Source organism: Corythoichthys intestinalis, chromosome 5 (genome assembly GCF_030265065.1).
Source record: "Corythoichthys intestinalis isolate RoL2023-P3 chromosome 5, ASM3026506v1, whole genome shotgun sequence".
Taxonomy (NCBI): domain Eukaryota; kingdom Metazoa; phylum Chordata; class Actinopteri; order Syngnathiformes; family Syngnathidae; genus Corythoichthys; species Corythoichthys intestinalis.
Genome location: NC_080399.1, coordinates 18,016,856 through 18,044,158, shown reverse-complemented (window position 1 = coordinate 18,044,158; position 27,303 = coordinate 18,016,856). Strand labels below are relative to the sequence as shown.

The 27,303-nt window shown below is 40.0% G+C and overlaps 3 protein-coding genes across 9 annotated transcripts in view; 2 read left to right on the top strand and 1 right to left on the bottom strand.

The window, feature by feature from the left end:
- Positions 1-2,622, top strand: part of srpk2 (SRSF protein kinase 2) — a 117,161-nt gene extending 114,539 nt beyond the window's left edge. For 2 of the 6 annotated variants that reach the window (XM_057837831.1, XM_057837830.1), the window contains one exon: positions 1,133-2,583. In XM_057837831.1, coding sequence (XP_057693814.1) covers positions 1,133-1,317 — 185 coding nt within the window. In that variant the 3' untranslated portion in view covers positions 1,318-2,583. Of the gene's footprint in view, positions 1-1,132 lie in introns of all 6 variants that reach the window. The other 4 variants (XM_057837834.1, XM_057837832.1, XM_057837829.1 and 1 more) reach the window with 4 other exon arrangements.
- adck2 (aarF domain containing kinase 2) lies at positions 1,972-11,463 on the bottom strand. Its single transcript, XM_057837840.1, has 8 exons — positions 10,327-11,463; positions 9,419-9,565; positions 9,032-9,160; positions 8,851-8,946; positions 7,537-7,806; positions 6,399-6,527; positions 6,260-6,313; positions 1,972-5,821 (listed from the first exon to the last, which is right to left on the bottom strand). Exons 1-8 carry the CDS (start codon positions 11,176-11,178, stop codon positions 5,681-5,683), a joined length of 1,818 nt encoding a protein of 605 aa, XP_057693823.1. The 5' UTR covers positions 11,179-11,463; the 3' UTR covers positions 1,972-5,680.
- Positions 11,464-11,648: 185 nt separating this feature from the next.
- si:dkey-82f1.1 (DENN domain-containing protein 2A) overlaps positions 11,649-27,303 on the top strand; it is a 59,715-nt gene continuing 44,060 nt past the window's right edge. The window contains exons 1-2 of one of the 2 annotated variants that reach the window (XM_057837255.1): positions 11,649-11,752; positions 14,275-14,412. The gene's annotated coding sequence lies outside the window, so the exon portion shown is untranslated. Of the gene's footprint in view, positions 11,753-14,274; positions 14,413-17,412; positions 17,774-27,303 lie in introns of those variants that run through there. The other variant, XM_057837254.1, reaches the window with a different exon arrangement.

Here is a 27,303-nt window from a genome sequence, read left to right as displayed (position 1 = left end):
ACATCCCAGGAATCTGACTGAACTAAAGCAGATTTGTAGAGAAGAATGGGCCAAGAGTAGTCCTGATCCATGTGCCAGACTAATCTGCAGCTACAGGAAGCATCTGGTTGAAATTATTGCTGCCAAAAGGGGCGGGGGGTGGCACAAAATATTAAATGTGATGGTTCACTTACTTTTTTTCCCCCACCTTCTGTCATTGTTTGCATACTATCCCCAATAAAATATAAAAACCTATAAATCTTGGGGTGGTTTTAGTTAAAGCACACAGTTTTTTCATCTGTGTGATTTTGACAAAGATCAGATCACATTTGATGGTGATTTTATGCAAAAATGTCAGAAATTCCTAAAGCTTAAGATACTTTATCATACCACTGTATGTTGTCTTCCGGGCTGAGGAAGTTTTTGTCAAAGAAGTGCATCATTGGCTGTCACCTTGTAAAACTGCACTGCCCCCTAGGGCCTGGCATGAATAATATATCATTTTCACGCGGAATTGTGACATTGTTCGAATGGAGACGGAACTATGTAATGCAAACATGAAATGTGTCATATTCTCAGAGCATCACCATGAAAACGGCCCCTAAGATGTTTGGGAAATGTTTTGTGACAATTATCATTACTAAAGCAACCAATGGGGCATCACGGTACATTTAGTCTTAATACGTTAAGTCCATGACCGCATATACTGGTATGTTTTGATATAGTTATCGGATTTTTGTAGTTGGACAATATCGGGATATCTGTTAAAAGTCATTATCCGACAACTCATTTTCTTAGAAAATAGACCGTTGTGTTTATACTGTATGTAAAATATAAACATAAAAAAGAAAATTTGACTTTTTTTCGCCATTAAAAACAATTTATTTTTAGTTGCAAAAGACAGTAATATTACTAATTTTTTTCTAAACAAAACGAACCAAAATACGACTTCACTCTTCACTCTTAGAGCATTAGAGCATTTTGTTCAATCATGGAAAAGATGTTTTTCAAAATTAAATGATGAAAAAAACTTCTGCAATTTAATGTATAACTATTTCTAGGGATACTATTTTAGTTTTCTTTTCAGTGTGGCTCTAATACTACACAATAACTCTCTAAACTTCTACCTACTAATGCCCACCTTTACTCACAGGCGAGCTGCGACATATCACCAAGCTGAAGCCGTGGTCGCTGTTCGACGTGTTGGTGGAGAAGTACGGCTGGGCTCACGAGGACGCCGGCCAATTCACCCAGTTCCTACTACCAATGCTGGAGATGGTCCCAGAAAAGAGGGCCTCGGCGGGCGAATGCCTCAACCACGCGTGGCTCAACTCGTAGCCACACACACGCCTATTGAACCCCCTCATCCATCAAACCCTCCCTCCTTTTCACCCTCTAATTCCCCCCACCTGGTGGTATTACAGCAAGCCCCTCCATGATGTCCTTAACGGAATGTAAAGACAAACGTGGATAAATAATAAATAGACATCATGGCTGTCTCCTAAAGCGAGAACTCATGAAAAGGACCCCCAAATGGGATTATCGGAGATATTAAGGAAATGGGAAATTACTGCCCAGAGCTGCTCCTGCCATGAACCTTTGAACCCTTGCTTCATACTGGGACCTTCACTGGACGCTCTCGATGATGCGCCGTAAATTTCCTGCGTGGTGGTCTGTCCTACAGGGGGCGCCACTGCAAAACATGTGAGGACTAGTTTAGAAAAAACATGCATGGTGAACGGTTGGAGGTACGACTTTATTGGACATCCGGTGTTGCTGTGACCCCTTAACCCCGCCCCGCCCTAATTTTAATGCTTACCACCCTCTACTTCTCTACTCCTAGTGTCAAAATGGACATTCTTGGCAGAGGTTGCACTTGTCCTTCAGGAATTTGAACACTGTACATAAAAATGAATCCGCGGGAAAACACTTGCACATGCACACTCACTTCAAACATTAATTAAAAAAAAAAAATGAGGCTGTGACCCCCCACCCCTCCCCGGTTTCCTACAACACACCCGTATCTCCCCCTTAACCATTTATCACAACTAGTCCGGTTGCCTATTTTTTGCAATAAAAAAAGTATAAGTAAATGGTGAGATATTTTTCAAAAAATAAAAAAATATTTAATTCATCAAAAAACAAAAACTAGGACAAAAAAAAGCAAGAATTCCGCTTTTCTCTGGTTGTCGTAACCGTGACAGAATCTTATACTGAGGTGATTGTGTTTGTCTATTAGAGATTTTTTGCTGTTAATTAATATAACTATTATTAGATTTTTTTCACACCGATATTGTCCCTCATCTAGCTGATCAGTGCTGCCCTACCTGGGCTCTTTATGGTGATTTAATACACAAACGAAACAAAAAAAAAAAATCAATTTTTTGCATATGTAATATTTTATTTTGATTGCACCAAAACTTCTTTATTTCATTCACTTTTTCTCAGCCATGCTGACTGTTCTTCCTGATGACAAAAGTGCGTCTGTTGTCTGTGTTTTTCATTGACAGATTTAATAAAATGCTAAATGAATGGACCTTGTGCCATTGTGATATTGTCTTTTAAACAAGAGACATGTTTTAGCATGGTGTTGATCCCTTTACCATTTCCTGTTACAGTATTGTGTAATGTAAACAGCTCATTAACCCTTCATAGGGCCCTAACTCAGTTGCTGTTGACGGCACTAGACGTCCAATCGAGATTGGTAGAGGCTGGCAGTTAATGAGTGAATATAATTACAATTCAGACCTGGTGTTAACTAGGGTTGGGCATCGTTTGAATTTGAACGGTTCCGATTCAGATTCTTTTGAAAGGCAAGGTAAAAAAAAATTGCATAGTTTATATTAATTTAATTTTATTAATTAATTTAATTTTAAATTATACGAATTTTCATTTTCATTTAACTGTGCTATGAATTTCTCACAGGGCTATTTTTAACTTGTATATAAATATCAGTCTTTAAACTTGAATTTCCACAGGAGTGCACTTTCACAAAGATGTTCATTTTTCAAAAGCTCACAGAGAAAACATTTACACATTTTCTTTTGCCTATGTTTTAGAGTGTCTTATGCTGCAGGCATTTATTATATTGCATCGTTTGTTTTAGGTGGTATTTCAAAGTTATTTAAGGGCTGACATCTTGCAGATGTCAGGCGGGGAGTGTTCCATCCCTTGATCTCAACTCATTTGCTCCCAAAATCATATAAATAGGTTATATTTTTAAATGCTTCATTGTCCCAAAAACGTGTTTATACGTCTTTTGCGTTTTTTTTTTGTTTTGTTTTTTTACAAGAAGCATTTATAGCTTCCGCTCTATCCGAGGAACAAAAAAAACAAAGCTCCAAAACCATTTTAAAGCAATAAAACTGGCCACTGGAGGGCAGTAGCGCATTTTGTAAGACTCTCAACCTGATTCAACAGCAATGAAAGGCCGGGCAGCACTGTCGGAGCGCTGGTGGCATGATGCCAGGCTGCGGACGACCGAACAAAACGAGAGGACGCCTGGAATGCCAGGCGCTGGACGACGGAGCAAAACGACTGGGACCACCGTGCAGCGGGCTCGTCAAGCAGACCCCCGCAGAGACTCAAAAATAATCCATCTTTGTGAGACAGACAAAGATGAGGGAAAAGTTTACACGGCTGACGCGGCAACAACGGCGTCATCTCAGTAGTAATGTGTAAATATATTGTTACTTTGCTATCAAAAGCTCTATTTGTCTTGTTCCTTATGATATTTTGTAAAAGGAAAACATTCAGATGTTTGGGATGTAACTAAGGCAAAAAAAATAGCTGTGTTAAAGTCAAAGTTATGTTTGAAATGTATGCGTTTACAAAAAGCTAGTTTTCTCTTTTTTCATCAGAAATTGGAAAATTGCTCAAACTAAGCTATTTTCTAATGCTGATTTCTAAAGAATGGAAAAAGATATGAACTTAATTTTTTTCTGCTAAAAGAAGAGTCTTTCTTTTGGTGGGTTCCATGTTTATATAGCAATAGAACAGAATTTTCTATGGGCCTTGCAAAATCAGTCAAAATTCGGTAAAACGGCCGGGAGCGAAGGGCCTTGCTCTGATGAAAATGGCTGGGAGTGAATAAGTTAAATTGACTACTGTTTAAGTTTCTTTCTAAACTGATGTTTTTCATCCGTCCACAAAATGTCACTATTGTAACTCCAGACTTTAGAGTTTGGTTTTGGTTTTGCTATGTACGCTTGCCTTCCCCTAGTGGTGACTTACTGGAAGCAGGCAAAAATAACTTTTCTTTTGCTGGAAAAGAATCCTTGAGGTGTACAGACGCTACACACCTCCTCTGCACTACACATCGTTGGGAACCCTTGATAAACCACAATCTGTAAGTCTGCACGTTTTAACATTTCAGTGTGTTAATTCTGTTACTTTGTTGTCATTTATGTGAAGCGACGCAACACGTTTTTGTGCTAAGCTAAAATAGCCACTTCGTTTGATTTGCTCATAATTGAGCTAGTCTTCATGTGGCTTCTTCTTTGTGGTGTTCGGCAGCTATTTTTTCCAGTCGGCGGTTAGGGCGTCCAAACTTAGAATCGAAATTTTAAAAAATCGAACAGTTCCGGGACAACCGGAGTGTTAGTCCTGGATCCCATCGATGCTCAACCCTAGTGTTAACACATGCATACATCAAATTTTAGGGTCAGCTAGGTCACAATGGTCTACTAAATGTTAATGTTGTGACCTACATGACCCAAAATGTGCTGTCCACATATGTTGACGCCAGGTTTTCATAGGGTTAGGTTTTTTTAAATTACAAAAATAGTCATTTACCCTATAAAGGGTTATAAATATTTAATCTCCTACCATCCCAAAAAATCTGAAAAAGTTCCAAAACAGCTTTTACAGTATTGTTTCCGCAAATACTGACATGTGCTCAAATAAATGCCATACTCCAATTAGTCTAAGTAAAAAAATATAAAAAATAAAAAAAAGCTAAACAAGAAATCACTTATGTCCAACACTATCATAAAACATAAACTGACTGACTGACAAAGTACCATATATTTAAACAATCCGGTAAACATTAGCATTATATAGCAGTTAAGCTAGCGGACTTTTGCTATGCAAGTTAGCCAATTATTCTTTTGTAAGACCCAAATTTTTTTTTTTTTAATCTTTTGAGGCTAAGCTCAGGCGCTAGTTGAGTCCAAGCGTGAACTAAAGCTCAACTAAATCCTGTATTTTTAGTACGCTGAAACTGCTGGTGTCCGATGCACGCCTGACCTAACCCCCAAACGATAAGAAAATTCCTAAATGAGGGTCTTACAATAGAACAATTGGCTAACTTGCATAATAAAAGTCTGCTAGCTCAAATGCAATCTAATGTTAATGTTTACCAGATTGTTTCAAATGGTTTGAATTTATTTAGCCTATTTTGCCTACTTTAGTGAAATATTAGGTTTTATTGACACATTTTTTCCCACTATTACACATCAGGAAAAAAACGTGTCCTTTCACTTTATTTAACAAGATTCTTCCGCTGTGATGAACATGATCATGTTGTTGTCTATCCCTTTAAGTAGCGCTTGAGAAAAAAATTCACACAATTAAAAAACTCCCATCCTTCCCTACCACTATATGAGGAAATATTCTTCTTGTTGCACTTCAATGTTTGTTTGTCCATGATTGAAATTGTTGAGGTATTTATGCGTCAGTGAAAGAATGTGTTAGTGTTGGTTTATACGAGTGAGGCACAGTTTTTGAGCAGCAGCGGTTTGGCCAGCTCCAAGATGTCCAAGTTGGGGTCCAAAGAGCGGCCCAGGCCTTCCAGTACCATGATAGCAAGGACGATGGATGCAAAGTTACTTTCCAGTTTCACCTGGAGTATGCAAAACAAAATGGGTCATTATATAAAAATGACTAATAACTTATTCACAACCCTAGTAATAACACTTGTATACATCAAATTTTGGGTCAGCTAGGCCACAATGGTCTACTAAATGTTAATATTGTGACCTACATGACCCAAAATGTGCTGTCCACATATGTTGACACCGGGTTTTCATTGGGTTACGTTCTTTTAAATTACAAAAATAGTCAACTGCCCTTTAAAGGGTTATAATTATTTTGTCTCCTACCATGCCCCAAAAAAATGATAGCAAGGACGATGGATGTAAATTTACTCTCCAGTTTTACCTGGAGTATGCAAAACAAAATGGTTCATTATATAAAAATGACTAACAACTTATTCACTGCCTTAATGTAGTATATTTTTCATTGGTGGAGGTAGAAGGTTCAATCTTATAATAATTTTTACCTTGTGTTTGATTAGTAGGCCAAAGACTCTAGAGAGCAAGTCGGCTACTTGGATCTGTAACGCACACCAAGTTTAATGGCATCACAGACAAAAAGTCTTTATATATACAGTATAATTTTAAGACAAAAGAACAACCTACCTTTCCCAGGGAGAGGGTGCTGCTGAGGGCAACGTCCACCAGCTGGGCCATCTCCTTCTTAAAGCGTGGCACATCTTGGCACTCGTTAGCCCGAGCGTGATGGAGGATTAGCTCTGCTACTCGTTCACCCTGACGAGACAGAAAATATTAGTTGTTAGTTGACTATGTTATGTTTATCAATTGACACAGACACAAAACGGCCAACAAATGATAACGGATTGTCTCTCTTTATATGTGATATATATGGTTAAGAAGCCGATAAATTGGACTCAAGTAGACTCGAGTCGCAAATTTGATAACTTGCAACTCGACTCGGCCTTAAAGAATAAAAACGAAGACTCAGACTTGACTCACTTGAGCTGGGAAGGTCTAAGAATCGACTTGTGAGGCAATAATTTGAAACTCGACTCGTTAGACAATGACTCGAGAAGCTGACTCAAAAAACTCGAATCAGAGATTGGTTTCCACCTGTTAGTGATCCATTTGGTTGCCTTGGTCATTTTCGCCACACCCTCACGGAACATCGTGGGAATCAAAAATCAATCAAATTCCATACAGACTATAATGCATAGCTGTTGTTTTTTTACACTGACAGATTTCCCTAAATGATAAATCCGAGTGCTTTGTTGGTGGGCTGGGGAACAATGGTGAAGGCCTTGACTAACCTTTGACTCGACTCAACAACTTGACATGAATTGTCTTTACAGTCTTGGGACCGAGACTTGGCTCGACATAACCATGTGACTCAGCTCGACATAACCTTGTGACTCGGCTCGACATAACCTTGTGACTCGACTCGACCTCGTGACTCGATGTGACCTCGTGACCTTGTGACTCGACGTGACCTCGTGACTCGACCTCGTGACGTGACTCAACTCGACATAACCTCGTGACTTGACTCGACTTGACTCAACGAGACTTCGTGACTCGCAAGACCTCGTGACTCGACCTCGTGACTCGACTCGACATGACCTCGTGACTCGACTCGACATGACCTCGTGACTCCACTCAACTTGCCCACACCTGCTAATATTCGGAAGTCGGGACTTACTTGTGACTCGGATCATGGTGATTCATGCAATTGTCAGCTAAGAAGACACAAGAGGCACTAATGGCGAAGGAAAGAGTCAATGCTTACCTGGCGCCGCACAACGGCAGTGAAGACAGCCTTGAAGTTGTCCAGGTCGCGACCGCTCAGCTGCGCCACGATGCCGGCGTCCAGCAGCACCAGCTGGTAAGGACACGTCTCGGGCCTGACGCTCACAACCACTGTATCCCACAGGTCGGTCAGGGTGGTCTTCCCCTGGTCTGCAGCAGGGACATCTGAGGACCCCGCGGGTGGGCCGCAATGCTGTACTAAGATGTTGCCAGGATGGAGATCAGCATGGACGAAGTTATCCACAAAAACCTGGAACAGAATAATCCTTATCCAGTGGGAACTTGACTTATCAGTTTTTCAAGATAACGTATGTGCTGTAGCTTGGACATTTTTTTTTTACTTGCAAATATGAAAGTGCATACACTATGTACACTTTATGAGGCAAGGAGCATCCTAAAAGACTTTACACACCTCAGCATCCACCTCTTTAACCTATTGCCCCCTGGCAGGCTCTACAGGGCCACAACAGCCAGAACAAACAGAATGAGATACAGTTTCTTTCCAAGAGCTGTCATCATACTGAACTCAAGTTTGCTCTGAAATGTCACTGCCATTGCACTGCTAATGCCACATTGTGACGTGTGTCATTACGTAGTATGTCTCCTCTTGTGCTTTATCTCAGTTGCTGATTTCAATTATTATTATTTTTTAAATATCCGATTATTATGTATAATTGCTGATTTCAATTATTATTATTTTTAAATGCGATTCTTATGTATAATTTTATTTCCTGTTTCGATTGTCTTTGTTTTTACGTTCTATTGATTTAATGTGATTTTTATGATCTTCAAGTGATGTAAAGCACTTTGAATTGCCTTGTGTTGAATTGTGCTAAATAAATACATTTGCCTTGCCTTGCCTTTCCTCAGTCTGGGTGCTGCATATGCAATATTTGCAGTTACATTATAGCATTTTTGCACTGTTACATCAATATCTTATCAAGTCAGCCATCTGCCTCCTAGTCTGAAGACTGTAAATTGTCATTTACTCTCGTTATATTACCACTACATCACCACTTGCTGCTAGTCACTTATTCACGCTATTCCTAATCTGTTTACACTTTAACCTTTGTTTTTATATTATTGTACTTCAGCTTCTGTTTTATGTGGTTCATGTTTTGGCGAAGCTTTAAATCTCGTACTCTGTACAATGACAATAAAGGCTTTCTCTTCTATTCTATTCTGAATGGTTGTCTCCTGCGATTGGCTGGCAACCAATTCAGGGTATACCCTGCCTACTGCCCGTTGTTAGCTAGGATAGGCTCCAGGCAAATGAATGAACAACTGTGCTCACCATTTTTAACAGAGTGTCAACTCCCATCCTGGCAATCTTCTGCTTCACCTTCTGTGGAGTCTCTACTCCAAGGTAGTTTGAGATGGGCTCGCTCTCCTAGATGACGGAGAACAACAACTTGTTTGATTAATGACTTGTCCCGCGACCTTATTAAGAAAAAAATAAAACCTGCAGTACTCACTTCAAATGTTTCGACCAGAATTGTCCTGGTGACAAAAGGCCGCAATGGAGTAGGAAACTTCACGTAGTCGACGTTGCGGAAATTCTCGCGAAAGCGCTCAATATTCTTGGCCTCAAAACGAAGGTCAATCTGGAACAAATAAACAGTCGGATTATCTGTCCTGAAATGTAAAATCATGTGACTAGACTACACGCTCAAATGTTTCTGTTAAATCATTGGCTGCTTTTGACAGTGATAGATGTTCAATCCATTTGAACTGGAAGATGCTAGCAGCGATTTATTCGCTTACCAGCCCTCCCAGTTCAAACGTATTGGACGTCTATCGCCGTCAGTAGCAGTCAACGTTAAAAATAAAAACTCTCGGTTCGCTGTAAAGTCCGTGATTACCTGTTTAGTCATGAGATTTTCAAACTCGCTGACAATTTCTGGCAGGCTAAGCCACTTAAGTCCAGGTAGGCAGTGTAAAAGGAAGCTAGCTGCCTTCATCAGCAGCAGGTCCATCTCCACTTGTCGTCTCAGGCCTGGATGAAGCACCTTCAGAACATACATTAATAAATTTAACATTTAGGAATATTTTATTTTTCTTCCTTCAAAAAGTCTTGAGTTTATTTCAACAAATGGTATGACTACAGACAGAAAGATTAAGTTTGTTTGGTCATAGAAGTAGCATTTTTTTTAAGCTAAGAACAGAATAGCGCTGCAACGATTAGTCGATTAACTCAATTCGAATATTTCGTAGTATTTGTGAAATTAAGGTGGCGTTGTAATGGTTTGTTTTGAAATTGTTTGCATTGATTTGGGTGGATACACTGCCCTCTAGCGGCATCAGTGAATATGGCATAACTTATTTCACATGGCTGAATCCAGTCGCTCCCTGTTAAGACCAACATAAGCCAACGTAAGTTTTTGTTTGACCTCGTTTTTTTTAATGGATTCGTAATTTAGTTTATAGGTATATTTAACAGTTTTTTTGGGGGGGGAATGTGTTTGAACCATTTGTTAAGAGCATTGTAAAAAATAAATAAATAAAACCTAGCAATTTAAATAGCGGACTTTTGCTATGTAAGTTAGCCAATTGTTCTCTTGTCGTACTCATTTATTTTTCATACCGTTTGAGGCTCAGCTCAGGTATTTTATTTTTTTATGTTCCTTATACGATTACTCGATTATTCAAACTAACTAGTTCATCGATTAATCAACTAATAATCGATGGCTGCAGCCCTTGAACAGAATTTTACAAGATTTCTTGAGGAGGCCTCACATATTTCACATATTTCTGGAGTTAACCCACCCACCTTAATAGCCACAGGTATCCTGTGATCTTCGTGCAAGGTGTTCTCATGAAGCTTCTCCTCATCTTCCTTGTTTCTTCCTTTCCAGAAATTCCACATAGAGCTCAACACTCCACTCAGACCAGGAATCTCCCACGCTTCTAGAAGATCCTCCCTTTCCATCTCCTCCACTAGCGTTTGAAAGTCCGGGTCCTCCACCTGATCCTTTTTGGCCCAGCCGCGGTAAACCTGGGCCACGCAACCTGAGCCCACCGGTTCTTTGCTCTCGAACATGAGAACTTTCTTCCAGCCTTCTCCAAAAGCCCTTTTGAGGCACAGCTTGGTGTGGGCCCATGAATGAGGACGGACCTTCACGTGAAGTCTGGAAAAACGGTCGCAGAACTCCTGAGGGAAGATGTCTCTCCTGGTGCTGGCCCATTGCCCCAGCTTAATGAAGGCTGGGCCAGAGCTTTCAGTCACCCACAGCAGGGCATCCAACCAGCACGATGCCCAGCGAGCGGAAATCAGAACCAAGGGGGAAAGAAGCAGGAAAGGGGAGAATTTCATGAAAAGCACTAACGCACGCACACCTAGGCGGATGAGAAAGACTAGTTTGTGCACTTGAATCTTGGCTAGAGACTTCCTGTTGGTGATTTGGACTGGCAGAGCAGCTTGTTGGCATTTGGCTGAGGGTACACTTGCTGTACCCCAAAACAGCAACGCGAACTTGGGGATGTTGGTCAGAACGTGCCCCCTCTTGACCAGATATGACCTAGAACTCTGGATAAGTCTGGTTTGACCAAAAAGCCGTACTCTTTGGAAAGTGGACCTCATGTTGACAAGAACCGTTCTAGCTCCTAACACAGCAACAGCCATACTGCCGGCTCACATTTAGCAGTGCACAGCGAAAATGTATTTTAATGAGTAACTAACATTATATGACAAACTAGTAGAAAACCATTAGCTAAAACGCACTCATTCCACTTTTAAAAAATATGAAGTAATTGCCAACATTGGCTATCGTTGACATAGAAAAACAATATAATTTACGGAAAAGAAAAGCAACATAATAGCGAAAGTTAAAGAAATACTTAATGTTAATCTTGTCGATAACCTGTCGCCACCAAAACAAGCCATTGATTCCAACGAATGACAAGTTACGGTTGCATTTCCGGGTTTGACGTTACGTTAATCAAATCACGTGGTTTATCCTTAAAGGAATACCGCGAAACCAACAACGCAACAAAAATGCAATTATTTACATTGTTTTCGGAGGATTTGTTACAAGGCATGTTAGTGTTGTTCTTTTTCAAATCACATTTTAAATAAGCAATTAAAAATGAAAACGCATGTACAGTAATGTAGTTCAGCACACTTGCATGGTTTGGTTAATGCGACAAGTATACGAGACGCTCGAGCCATGGAATGTTCAGGAACGTTTTCCTTCAAAGTAAGTCAAATAAGTACACTAATTTAACACGTTTTGATTTGATAATGCTTTGTTCACTGCAAACTACAGTACTTAAAATTGTAGTATCGTTGACTGCCCGACAGATAGCGACATAATACGCTCAATTTTCTGCCACTTACAGTACTTTTTAAACCACTTTGTTGTTGTCAAACAAAATAAAGGCAATTAGTACTGCATTTGCACTTTGGAGCCTCCCATCTATTGTTTTAAATTAGAACTTGAATTCTGTGTGCCTTCACATTTGACTTACAAGGGAAATACTAAGGAAAATGGACTCCTAAAGGTTTGCAGCTGTACAAATAGTTGGTTGTCCGAGTGGCTGTCCTTCCATCAAGTGTAAAAAAAAAAATATATATATATATATCCAAGTAACTGTGATCTGCCTGTGATCTGTGAATGAGTCCTTCTGCACTCCGACTCTTGGCAACAGTAGGGCCACTAAACAACCACCCAACAGTTTTCCCTTCATTGCCTTGTGAAGGGAATAGTATCTTTTCTCATATTTAGTGTTTGACTGTTTGTATTACTCTAACACACTTATATAATTAATCAGGGAATAGTATCTTTTCTCATATTTACTGTTTGTGTTACTCTAACACACCCAATATAAAATAAATAGCATTTATATCATAGTTTAAGCAAAACAAGCAGAATATATTTGATATTATGAACAGTTGGACTTGAAATGATTAGAATTTGCAGCGCCAAGACAACGGGCATATACAGATACAGGTTGCCTTCTGACCACGGAAGCCCAACGCACGCGCCATGCAGCTGACAGAGCAAGATTGATGCAGACAAGCAGGTAATAGCAAGACATTTACAAGCCCATATCTGCACCACCAAATCCAGCAATCAGCTCTTCTGGACAGTCCAAAACAAATGGCGGGATATCTTGTTTTGTCACAAGGAACATCTGATACGGAGGAACCCGTGACTTGAGATGTGAATACTCAGCACTCACGTGGTGCTGAGGATGGCAAAATCCTTAACTCTCGTTGCCCTGACAACAGTAACGCCCAAATTCTCCTGTCAAACCAACAACAGACAATAATCCTACACAACGCCCAGACACACCCTTCTTCCGGACCACAGCCCGCCTCACCAGAGCCTTTAAAAGACTGAATGTTTAACTAATCGTTGTCATTTTTCTTTGGAATCTTTTGTTGACTTGGGATATGGTGACCCTGGATCCAGTTTGCCTCCTCGCCTGGGTTTCACTGTGCTGTATAATTGCTGCCAACCTGGAATAAATTATCAACTTGTGTTTCAAAGCCTTTTTCCAGCTTTTAAAATGGAGTCAGTACAAGGTGTTAGAACTAAGGTGAACGCGTGGAGTTCGGTCTTTTGGCCGAGTAGTCGGGATCAGCCGGCCCGGGTCGTTGGAATTGCAGTACCGCGGTTGCAGCGGTTCGGCTGGCGTAATTCCAGCAATCTGGCTAAAAGGTCAGATTCCTTCACTTGACAGGCTTGCAGAAGTTCCAGAGTGAAATAATGACTTTGAAGCATTGAGAGAATCAATCATGTCAAAGCCAAAAGGTAACCGAAGCTGTTATGTCAGTGCAGATTAATGTTAGCCAACAGTTTTATCTGCAAGATCCTCTGATGTATGGATGCTATCTTAATTTTGAGAATGTGACATGTAGTGACCACGCACGAGTCATGGAATGTTCACGAACCAGGGGGCCTCAAGACCAGATGCCCGAGCCACCTCATTTAGCTTAACTTTGACCCCTTCCTTAATTGGTAGAACCCTGCACCCATCTCCAGAGAGCCCAGGTACCCTGCGAAGGAAAACATTTAATCTTCATAGGGATAAATAGGGATCTTTGTTTTTGGCTCGATTCTTCTTGAACATGACAACCAAAAACAAAGCCTCCTGCACCATTTTTTTTCCATCACTCAGGCTACACTTGGGCTGGATTCTCTCCATTGCACCTTTTTCCAAGAGGGGACAGGGTTCTGATTTTCATCCCAACCACTTCACATTTGGCTGCAAGCTGCTCCAGGGAGAGTTGAAAACTGCGACTTATGCTAACATCACTGGTCACCTGCAAAAAGCAGAGACGTATACTGAGGACACCAAACAGGATCCCATTATTGCTTTGGCTGCACCCAGATAACTATTCAGTCCATAAAGATATTTATTTTCTGTACAGTATGAATCCAAGATTCATGGTGGCAAATAAAAATTAAGGGTAAGCACAAAACTGCGGTGGTCCAAATGTGTTTTTAAAAGGACAATTATGGTTCAAACGAATGAAGGTGTATATTGGTCATAAAATAACAGCCTTTGTAGTTCCATGTGTTGTGGATATGACTAGAAGTAACACAACTTCCTGTAAGGATACTCCTGTTTCCTGAGTGTAATTCACTATGAACACACTTTAGTGTATCAAAGCAGTATTGGTATGGCAGTGGAATGCTTCTGGGTCATTAAGGACAGGAAACGAAGAGGCAGGGCCCAAATGTAAATTGTATTGTCTCTTTTTCTCTTTAAGAGGAGCTCTTGCATGTACCCTGCAAGGAGGGATGTGAACCTGGTCCCACAGTCTTCCCAGTCACGGGTCGTTTCCCTGGACAGTGCACTCCTGGAATCCCAGCTGTAGGCCTGGTTGAGGACACTGCAACACAATAAGGTGGGATGAACGCCAAACAGATGTTGTTCCCACCACCCCCTCCCTTACCCATTAATGCTCCCCCTGTTCCCACCACAACTGTTGATTGACACCAAAGGCTTTTATTTTATTTTATTTTGTTAAACCTGCTTGCATTTCAAAGGTAGGGTCACAGTTTTGGGCTCAGGGTTCAGCAGAAACGGAGACTTTATGAAGCGGCACATTAAAACTACAGTACAGAGATGCCATTTCTCTTACAGGGTGCAAAGGCTCAGTGAAATGTGACCCAGATGCATGTGCCCAAAAAGTAGTGAGTGCAGCATACAGTTCAATTACTATCATGGTCATTTATACATTTTGTGAAATAAAATACAGCTACATAAAAAATAGCCTAATCAAAGCTTGGCCATGAGGAAGGTTCAATTTTAGTATGCTTAATGTTGGGGCAATTTTGGATTTAACATTCAAATGTGACGGAACTCAGTTCTGAAAGTGATTCCAAAATTGCGATACAATAAGTGAGCAAGTTGATTCCGCTAACAGAGTGTCAATATTTGAATCTAGGCTGAACCTTCGCAATATGGCTCACTTACTAGCAGTGTTGTCACTAACGAGTTACTGTAGTTTGATTACTTTTAGTAACAAGTAATCTAACGCGTTCATTTTTCCAAACCAGAAATCTGATTAAAGTTTGTTTCCTTAGTGTCCGTGCGTCACTATTTTGTTATTGCCTCATAATGTATGTAGAATGAAGAATCTTGTAGTCATGTACAAAGAGCATTTTGAATAGAAAATGCTAGAAAGTTGTCCGCTACTTGTCCATTTCCATGGTAACCGCTAACATTTACGTCCTGTTTTGGCCTCGGGTCACACGTGCTAAGTGTTTTGGGACTGATTAAGGCGTGTGCCAACGCGGTTGCACATTCGAGGCGAGTGCAGCTACCTATTGAGATGTGCGAGGGAATGTTGATCTGTGTACGTCCATGAATGAACGTATTTTTCCTTAATTCTGGAGGGTTCCAGCGATAGGCTGGACCCCCTACATGCTTGGCCGTTTTGTAGCTTTGCCGTTGCAACGCCGTGTAGTCATCGCTCCAAGTTAGCAAGTATTGTTTGCATCATATTCGTGTTGCTCGGGAGGGAGGTCAGGTGACAGCTCCAAAACACTTGGCTACGTTCACACTGCAGGGTGAGATGTCCAATTCGGATTTTATGTTAATCAGATTTTTCTGTGTAAAATAAAAGACATTTTTTGTGCCTTTGACTTTGCCTGGTATACCAGACTCACCGCTGTTCCAGCGATTGAGTCTGGCGACTGTCCGGCGGATCAAATTCCGAGGACGGAGCAAGCCACAGCAACAAACAGACAGCGGAGTTGACCAATCAGCGACTGGCAGACGTGACGTTGTTAAAGCGACAAGTAATTAGCTTGAGCGGAGACTGAAGAAGTTTATTCAACACGGCTAGCGCGAGCCATGTTGAGTGTTGTCAATGACTTTTTTCGATGTGTTTTTGGTAATTTAAAACTGGTTTTACCACGGATTGGAACATATTCTCGGCTCTCCCGTTTGCCATCTATGTTGTTGTAGAGACGACTTTCGGCGCGCAAGAGTGACGTTACTCGTTAAGAACACGTCACGCAAATAAACAAATCTGATTGGACGATTGATTTTGTACCTTGCTCGAGAGGCCGTTAATGGGCTGGGTCCCAGACTATTTCTCACAGTGTTTGAAAAATACAGGGAGAATAGTCTGGCTGTGCCAGGCAACCTTTGACTACCATTTGCTCATCTATTTTTGTTGTTTGTTGTTGAACTGGGGTGATGTATTTCACTTTTTGATGACGTATGGCTGACATTCATACAGATCTGCGTTCTTAGATGCAGAGCTGTCAGATAGATGTCTAATTTTTGTTCACATATGAATCATCCCAGGTTGTGTTTTGGGAGAAAGAAATCATAATTGGAAAGTTTACACAGTTTGAAAAGTATCAGAATTGCCTAAGAGAAGTGACATTTCAAAGTGTGGTACGAGTATCACTTGTGGCAGTTGGGCTTGGTCTAGTGCGGTTGTCAGCAACTTGCGGCTCTAGAGCCAAATGCGGCTGCCCTAGTGGCTCCCTGGAGGTTTTGTTTTTTTAAATGTTTGAAATGGAAACAGATGGGGGAGGGAACTATATATTTGTTTTAATATGGTTTTTGTAAGAGGACAGATATAACACAAACCTTCTTCTAATTCTTTAAAATTGTAATGAAGTTAAACTTGATGCGGCACCATACAACAGAGTCATCACGTGGTGCGTCATTCGCTATGGGATGCACTGCATGATAAATAAACATTTAATCATGAACGCTCATTATGTATTTGTAGCCAGCTTAGTCATTTTGGTATTAGGCTAATATAGATACTGTACATGCAGCACGTGTTGCCTTCATTATAAGGCTAATATAAGGCTTTTAATTCTTTGCGGCTCCGGACATTTTTGGGGGGGCGGGGAGCAATATGGCTCTTTCAACACTTTGGGTTGCCGACCCCTGCGATTATAGTGGCACACAAAAGACTGACATGATACTTTCTCAATAGATCTAGTTTTTGTGTGGAATTCAGGAATAGTTGCTCCGCCTGCTGTAGTTCATCACAAAGTGTGTTTTTTTTTCTATTCCGCCACTGAGCAAGTTACAGCACTTCACAAGCACTTGTCACTGATGTTGACCAGTCCAAATGAAAAAGACAAACATGCTGTCCCAAATAAATAGGAAGGGCAACTTCTTGAAATGTCTCCCATAGGAGGAAGTTATTTATGCGTTTAGTGGTGCCTCTTCCTGATCTCATTCCTGCTATTTTTTGGAACAGGACACTCTGGTTTCCTTGACAACCTGTGCTCCAATCCCCTGTCCAGCTGCAGATTAGTTCAGCAGTGGGGGGTTTTAGTTTTGGTAGGAGGAGTTGAAGAGTCGGGGGGTGATGATGGAAAATAGAGCAGGAGGAGAGAGAGAGAAAAAGACAGGGAGAAAGGGGGGTGGCCTGGGGAATGCAGCGCTGTGAAAACTTTGAGGAATAGAAAGAGAGAAAGCAATAGGAAAAGAGGGAGGCATTACTATTGAAAGAAATAGGAGACAGAGTGGAAGGAAAATGAAAAAAGCTGTCAACATCTGATGCGGCACTACGCTTGGAAGGAGGGATTGTCCTGAAGTTTTGTGCCTTTTTCTTCAAACGCTGGTTAGACAGGCGTTGGAATGCCTGCCGAGAGACGCCGGGGACAGCGGCATAGGGAGTGAGGAGAGCCATGCAAGACTTGGATGCTGCCTTCTGCCGTGTCCGGTTATGCAAAATGAGGGACGACCAGGGGAGCGCTTTATCATGGCTCAGCCAGCTTGGAAAGGTAAGGAGCACTTGTCTAGGCCACATGGCCTCTGTTGAGAAATGAATGAAAATGTGATCCAGGTGAGATGAGCGAGGATGGTATTCTCACCCTTTGCTTTGACTTTTGAGTTAAGTGAGCAAATTCATACTCAGGCAACCTTAATACATGTGATTCACCCCCCACATCCCCCTCTTTCTCATCCTCGATGGTTGGCCGCGCACTGTAACTGAAAACATTTGGATAAAAGTCAGAGCGCATGCTGAAGCCATCACAAATTGGCAGGTTAAAGGAAAGGGGAGGCGGGGGGAAATGGGGGGTGTAAACCGGGATGAGCATTCTTCAGAGTGAACAAAAGCAGCTCTTCAAGCAGGGCCCCTGCGCCTGCATTGTTGCGAGAATACATAGGCAGGCGTGGAAACCTCTCCCAGGGTGCGCGCAAGACTTGTTGCTTCAGGTGAATGGAGTTGAATTGATACTATGGCTGTCAAATTATGGTGAAAAAACAATGTCCTCTCTTTTAAAATACAAGGTGTCTCACAGATAAGTTGAGGTCTGAAATAGTGTAGCGATTGTGAAGTTTACCCTTAAGATGCTCACTGAAGTCCAGAATGGTCATACAAAATTGAGGTTCAGCCTGTAAGTTTGACTTTTGAATCTTATTTCTTAGGCTATTATGTTGTCATGTCACCATAGTACTTAACCCTTTGTAAGGACAAGTGACTATTTTTTGCCATTTAAAAGAAAAACAAATTACCTGGCATGTAGATACAGTATGTGGACATCACATTTTTGGGGCCATGTAGGCCCCAATATTAACATTTGGTATAGAAGTATAGCCAACATGACCCAAAATGTGAGTATGTGCCAGGTGTGAACTGTAATTATATATACTGTTATATATATTATACATGTATAGAATATTTTTTTAAATGAATAATTGTTGTGTTTTTCTTCAAATATATTTTTAACATAATGATGTTTATGAATAAATATATTATAAATTAAGAAAATAAAAACAGAAAAACACATTGGTTATGGCCCCCATTAGGCTTATTTTAGTAATTCATAGTGTTTAACTTATTGTCCCGCCATTGACAATCATAGACGTCCAATTGCTTTAAATTGAGAGGACTTGCTGTAAATGCTCATGTTTCAGTTCTTTTGACAGCGTTAAACGTAGGGCTGCAGCTATCGATTATGTTAGTATTCCATTAATCTGTCAACGAGTTAGTTCGAATAATGGAGTAATCTGATTAGAAACATTTAATGCGTTGCAGAATAAATTTTAGGAGATGTCAAACCAAGACTTGCCAAGATTGCGCTTTCAAAAGAGCATTAAATGCAGTTACAAAGTAAAATTCCTGAGTCTCTCTCAGTTTCATTTAAAATACTTTAAAATACCTGACTTTAGCCTCAAACAGTATTACCGGTAATTTTTTTCCCAAAATGAGGATCTAAGTACAACAAGAGAACAATAGGCTAACTTGAATACCAAACGTCCGCTAGCTTAAATGCTATAAAAAGCCTTTTATTTTTTATTGTTCAAACATTCCCAGAAAAAATGGCTAAATATGCCTATAAACTAAATTACAAATGCAAAAAAAAAAACATATTAGCTCAAACAAAAACTTACCTTATGTTGGTCTGAACAGGGAGCAGCTGGATTCAGCCATGTTAAATGAGTTATGTCATATTCACTGTTGCCACTAGAGGGCAACACCCAAATCAATAAAACTAAATGCAAACACTTTCAAAACAAACCATTAAAATGCCAATCTAATTAAACGAATATTCGAAGCGGCAAAATGTGACTCGAAGTTTTTTTCTAATCGAATTACTCGAGTTAATTGGTTGATTGTTGCAGCAATAGTTAAACGTCCAATCCATTTTGAATGGGAGGGAAATCATTCGCTGCCAGCCCCTCCCAGTGAGTAAAGCCAATAATATGACACAGTTACATTTGGTATTACCAACAATAAAATAACAATTCTCTGTCAACCAATCAATAGACAGCACCCTATATAACGTCACCCCTGAAATATTTTGTACAAAAAAAGGCATTCCTTCAAGTATGCCTGATACTCATACATACATAGACTATGACTCATATTAATAAAAGCCCCCCACCAGGCCGCAATTTGAGTAAATCACACATATGGAAGTGGAATCGCACATTAAAGTCACTTCATGACATCTGTCCGCCACTGCACAGGAAGTGATGCATTTTTAGAATTTAGGGCTTTGTTCAGCATCTGTGGTCAACATCAGCTCACGTGATATCATGGTTGAATGGACATAGTATCTGCTTCAAAGAACTGACACCCCAACTCCTATGAGGAATTAATGTCATCCATATGTATTTTTTGAGTTGCCCTTTCCAAGTTGAAAAATGTGGTTTTAATTTTTCTGTTTTCTTCAGATTCTATTTGAACTCTTTATATAAAGACAACCACTTTAATGTACAGTCGCTAATTAGCAAAAACTGGCCCTATGGCCATTGCCAAGGCTAAACAAGTACAAAATGATGATATTCCAGCAAATGTGTTTAAAATTCAGTGCTGTAGACTGCACTAAATGGGCTCAATATTTACGGTCACAAATTTTATGTATGGTCAAAACAATGGACTGGAGATATTGTTATACAGTCCCTGACAAAAGTCTTGTCGCTTATCCATTTTGTAGAAACAATTGCTAATAACCTGACTTTTAATTTTTCAATTGTTTTCAGAAATGGCTCATATGAAAGCTAAGACCCTCCCAAATGATGCTGAATGTACAATAATATGTTTGTTTTACTGTAAAAAGATTTATCATTTAATGAAGACATAAAGGTCAAATTTTGGCAAGACAACATTTTGGTCGCCTACAGAAAGTAGTGTGAAAATTGAACAAAAAATGTACTTCAAATACAAAAAAATGTTACATAACATAAGTGAATTAAGTAGTAGTGCTGTGAGATCCAAATTTAGTATTTTGTATGACTTCCATGGGCTTCGGCAAGGATTCATACAATTTATTGATGAAGTCATCATCTTGAATGCGCTCCCAGAGTTCATCAATATTCTTGGGTTTCGTCTTCCATGCTTCCTCTTTCATCCTACCCCAGACGTGCTCAATGATGTTCATGTCTGGTGACTGGGCTGGCCTGTCCTGGAGGATCTTGATCTTCTTTGCCTTGAGGAACTTTGAGGTAGAGATTGAAGTATGCGATGGAGCACCATCCTGCTGCAGAATGTGTCCCTTTTTATGGTTAGGAATGTAAGAGGCCGCTAGGTTTTGTTGATATTTCAGACTATTCATGTTGCCTTCCACCCTGCAGATCTCTCGCACATCCCCATACTGGATGTAACCCCAGACTAATGATTTTGGTAATGCTGTAACCACCAAACTTCTGTTTTCTGAGTGAATCTCGAATCCATGCGGGCTCCAGTAGGTCTCCTGCAATATTTGCAGCGACTGTGGTGTAATTCAATGGAAGATTCATCTGAAAAATCCATCTTTTGCCACTTGGCGACAAAACTTTTGTCTTGCCAAAATTTGACCTTTATGTCTTCATTCAATGATCAATCTTTTTTCATTGAAACAAATACATATTTTTGTACATTCACCATCATTTGGGAGGGTCTTAGCTTTCATATGAGCCATTTCTGAAACCAGTTGAATAATTAAAAGTCAGGTTATTAGCAATTGTTTCTACAAAATGGACAGCGACAAGACATTTGTCAGGGACTGTACATCTGGTGTGCTGTTTTGGACATCAACAGCCTACTCAAAAAACAATCAGGTCAATGACAACAGTTGAAAGATAATTTCATAGTAAGCAGAGACCTTAAGTGTTCATACATCAGGCAATAACAAAGAAAAATAAATTATATTGTTTTGTTTCCTTTTGTGTATTTTGTTGTCTGCTTTGATAAGACACACATCGGCACATCATTTTCTGTTCCTTGCTAGCTATCAGGAATGTCTGCTATGTCCTTTAAGTGCTGACCCAAACCAGATTCTTATCAGACAGCCAACATCAGCCAGTCATTTGGCTGATTTTCTGTGATTTTTAACTACCAAAAATAGGAGCGGGACATTTGATTTACTACTCAAATGCTTCAGCGGCGAAGGAGCTCTTTGATTTAGGGACACACATTTGTATTCCCTTTCAAATGTGAGTTAAATGCCAAAAAAACTGTGGCTTTTGGAGCACAGCAATGCACGCACTCCATTTAGTTTTGAAGTTTACTGTGTATGGATGTTTTACAGAGGTGAAGATAAAGAGCAAGGGACTGTCTGTCTGCTCGTCTGCGGGTTTGTAATAAAGAGGCTGCAATCTTGTCATGGCTGGCTTGCATGGAGCCATTTTGTGTCAGAGTGGGTCTGTTGTTTACATTGAAGTTAGGGGCACTGACTAACTGTCTGCAGTTTATACAAATTGTTGCGTGTTCCCCTTTATGTTCCTGCGTTCATGGCCTTCTTGGGCCTTTTCATGGTCAGTGAGACAAGATTTGAAGCATATGCATTTACAGTAGGATGTAAACATACACCAATTCATCAGCATGCATGCTGTTCAAGAGGGAATACAAGAACAACACCAGAGGCTTATTCTCGTGACAAGTAAGTGAATCATGTTTTGGGGGGATGGAAGTGAATACTTGGATTTTGTTGATTAGTCATATGACTTCACAGTCATTCATGAGACAGTGGGTCCTATTGTTGTCATTTAAAATAGTCATGTTTTTATTTTAATAGCTATGGTAAATTCAGGTTCTATGGTTTTAATCAACGGATTATGGATAAAACGTTTGGGACACAATGATTAAGTGATCAGTCAGCAGTTTATTTTGTTCCATTATTATTAAAAAAAAAAAAAAAAACACTCTTAGACACTTGTAAAAAAAAGTTTACACTCAGTTGACTGCTTGTTTAAAAGCCACTGAAACATATCTAAATAGGTTGTCATGCTTAAGTGATTCATTAAGGTCACTCAATGCAGCTGGTAATCTCTACAATTCCTGTGCTTCAGCTGAAAATGAAGAAAACTTTAGCTGTACCTGAATTGCTGCGTGCCGGTCTGACACCTACTGAGATTGCAGCAAATCTGAGAATATCCAGATGTGCAGTCTACAAAGTTAAAAAGAAGCTGAAAGATACTGGAACAGCCTCACGAAAACCTGGGTCTGGAAAACCCGATCTGTGCGGACCAAAAAGTTGATTGACAAGGTGATATGTGGCCACCCCAGAGTCCAGATCTCAATCCCCTGGATTATAGCATATGGGCAACTGTGGAGGACAGTGCCTGTAAGAAGCCACAAACTTCTGTGGCAGCCGTGGAGAGGTCCATTGTTAGATCTTGGGGAAAAGATGACAGCATCCTACATAAAGAAGACCTGTCAAGCGTTCCGCAGGCGCCTGGAGGCTGTTGTGACACTTAAGGGAGGACACATTGAAAAATAGAGTGTATTGTACATGTTCTTTACAATAATGTATAATTTGTGATTAAATTCTAATTCTAAACTGAATAAACATGGCATTTAAGTTGTATTATGGCAGTGTAAACTTTTTTTTGGGTCACCCTGTATGTATGTATATATATATATATATACATATATATATATATATATATATATATATTTTTTTTTTTTTTAATGTGGTTTTAAGCACTTCAAATGTAATAATTATGATAAGTTTTAAACATGTGACTGTCCCACCGATATATTTTTTTTAAACAAGAATAAAGTAGAAAAATACTTGTCTTTATTAAATGCTTCATTGAGTGAGTCCACTCAAATCTGCTCAAGCTGCTCACTTAAATACGAGTTGCCACAGCAACTGTTTAACAAGTTAAACGATTATTGACACATTCGGCGCTTTAAAATTTCGTCTTCCAAGCGTCTCTGGTAATATCAAACCTTAACATCCGTCAATCATCGTTAACTTTGATAAGCAAGTCCAGTGCACTGCCTGAACAAGAAAAGAGGCAGGAGTGAGAGTGAGAGACTACGTGATTGGATCGAGACAGCTCTATAAAATACTGCATTTATTTATTTATTTATTTTTAATTGGGAAAAAAAAATCCGCAATGGACTGAGGGTGGGAAGTTTGAAGCGCGAAGTAGTGAGGAATCACTGTATTGTTATATTATCTGTCGACACATGTTGCCTCATCATTTTTGTTCAAATAGCCATTGCTTCTAAAATCATGACTGGCAAGACACCCATTAGCATGTCAATGGCAATTTGCGTTGTCTGTCAGTAATAAGTTAAATGGCCTTTCCTAAGCAGACCTATTCATTTGTTGAATATACACAACATGAAATAGTCAATTCTATGCTTCCGATTTGGTAGAAATTGTTTGGGGAATGCTCTTTTTTGTGCAGTTCATTGTTTGCTTGGATGAGTTGGTGGCTGAAGACCTTGAGAACCCTAATCTCAACTCCATCAATATTGTTGGCCTTTAAGGTTAGGCCAGACTTCACATTTTCTTTCATTCATAACATTGGAATGGCCAGATGTACTTATACTTTTGTCCGTAAAACATATAGTGGGCGCAACTTGATGATTTTTCTATTCTTTTTGGATCAAAAACAGTGACAGCAGGGTCGGAGGAGGTTCCAACCCCTTGCACCCCTTCCTTCCCTTACAGGAACTGCTCTTTGACAGCCACTCAGCAGGGCGGCCTGCCAGCCTCTGTATTAGGCCGTGCGGTTGTTGCCACGGTGACACTCTGAAAAGAACGTGTCCTGCCGTGACGGCAAAAGAATCCTTCTCCCTGAGCAGATATGGTGGGGGTATTGTCTGTCAGGTTGGCAGATGGCCATGGTTTAAGTCATGATCAAAAACACCCCCAACCTCTTCCTCCACATCCTCTACACTCACACATGTGCACACATGTGCACACATGCATGGATAATGCATACCACATTACACACATAACTTGTCTGAGTTCAATCAAGAAATCTGCATTATTAACTACATGGTAGAGGTGGTGATCATTAAGTGCAGTATACTGTGATACTAAAGCCTGACAACTTTGAATGTGATTCTGTGTGCTTCTCCATGCTTCTTGGTCTATTCTTTTTGTACTCATAACTAGGCATGTGCTGGTATGATATTCTGACAGTGTGATAACCTTAAGACCTTAAGCCAAAATTCCATGGTTTCACGGTATCACTATATTGCAATTACAGTTGTAAAATGTGTTCCTTTGAGATATCTGGGTTTAAAAAAATAAAAAAAACACTTTTTTTCCCCATTGAACAGGATTTTTATTTTTCAAACCATTAGCAAATTGGAACATAAGTATAATGTTAAGTGAAAAAAAAATAAAAAATCGAAACAAAATTAAAATAAATGCAATCCTTTAGCCTAAACCCACAACCACAGCTCAACATTATTACAATCAGAACAAAAATAATTGAATTATTTTCCATAAAAGGCATGTGTGTATGACTTGTATCATGTTTACATTATACACACACTCTTTCCCAACACAGACAGTTGCCAGAGAGAAATAAACAACACATGTTTTACCACCGCTAAACACACTAAACACGCTGGAGTTGACTCTCATAGTTGGTGGGAAACGTTCATCACAGTGTTTATTAACCTTTAATTTTGTATATTTGTGAAATCCTCTTGGAGGTACTGCCTCCTCGGCAGCCACCCTCCACAAAAATGTTTTAGATGTCGGTTGGCTCTCCTCCTCCTTTAAGCCGCGGCCGTCTGCAATTTTTTTGTAGCCTAACTATTCCCATTCCAACAATTTCATTTTCTTCGATAGGGAAAAAGTTCAGGAGTTTCACCTCCTCCAGCCATCGTGTAGCACAGGTGACTCACTGACACAGAGCAATAACCGGTGAGGGAAGGCTGAGCCTTACAGCTGCAAGTGAAGGATTGGGGTTTTGAAACCTTGACGTTTTCATACCACGGTATACCTTGAAACAGGTAATCGGCATATGTCTACTCATAACAGTGTTAATACATCTTTTGGTAGTGCAATAGAAAAAGCAAAATGGAGGAAAAGTGACACAATAGTTTGAAGTTCAGAGTTTTTGTGCAATTTTTGGTTGGTTTCTCAATCATGCGACCTCAGCGATGTTTGGAGGTTCAACAGTTATTTCAACTCTTGGTCCACGTAATATTTGGCTGCAGATGCAAAGACAATGTTACTTACTGTATGGCAAATTTCAGTGCCGTTTGACAGAATTATCACACACACAGAATGATGATCACAGCTAGTTAAAATACCACCTTAGTTTCACCACAGTGTGGACCAATGTGGTGGCAAACACACTCCATTAAATACTTGTATGCAACTTGGAAGGAAGAAATAGGATAGCGAACGTGCATTTAGTCTTTTCAGTCTTGGTTCAAGAGAAGAAGGCTGACATCTGGAAAAGAATGTGGCTATCTGGGTTCAAAGTGGACCTCAAATGTGGCCTCAGAACTCTTTGATTTGGTCCTGGTTCATCATATTATGGAGAGCATTCCAAGCAAAATGGGAAAAGGTTAACATACATTTTGCTAGCTTGGCTTTGCAGAGTACGTACACCACAATGTTTGAGATGGAAACACTGTAAGTTGTTGAAGTAGTTCCAGACGTACTTTGTGAGGACCGAATGCTTAGAATAAGTCAAGTAGGTTGTTATGAATAGAAACTACAATGACACTCTGCACAGTAAAGTACAATACAATGGAGTGCAGACTTCTGGTTAAACTTTTAACAATCATTTTCTGTTTTTGAGTTAGCAATGACTTAGCACTATTTCTTTCCTGGAAAGAAATTATTTTGATCTTGTGTCAAAGATTGCATTGATAGAGAATATTCTTCAAAGACTTTAATAAATGTTTTTTTTTTGTACGGTTAGGATTAGAACCAGGGTTAACTGCAAACATTGGGTTAGAGGTTGTGGGATCGTGTTGAAAATAGAACTGAAAAAAGTGGGACTGGAGCAGGGTAAACTGAAAATAGTTATTAAGATTTGGGTTGGATTTTTGGTTTGAAAGAACGCATATTCGGTTTAGTGTTTGGAAAACTGCCCATTGTGTGTTTATGTTAAAATGTGACACAAGGTCAAATAGCATGTATAATCTCTAAACCCTGAAGACAAAACTGGCTATTTCCCCAATCCATAAATTTAAAGACATAACACATATCAGATCATTTTCTGATTGATTAATCTGATGGATATAAATCTGAGGTAATCAGAATCAGAATGACGTTTATTGTCATTATACAAATCACTTGATAATGAATGTAGAAAATCTAGAAATGTGTTGACATGGGATTCCCAGCTGTAGACTGGGGCATTCCCAGACAAACCATGAGGTATGCTAACCATATAGTCAACACCCGTCTCCATTTGTTTCAATCCACTTTCTTAGCTCAGACCCGCAGATGTCGGTCACTGGGTGTCAGGAGGTCAAAAACGTCCCTCTGACTCTGGAGTTTACACTCCGGAAGTGTACTTTCCCAAGCTCTCGCCTCATTGGGCTCCCCCGGGATGCTGGGTGGGAATGACAAAAATCTGTGTTTCAGCTCAGGCATGTAGGAGAGCA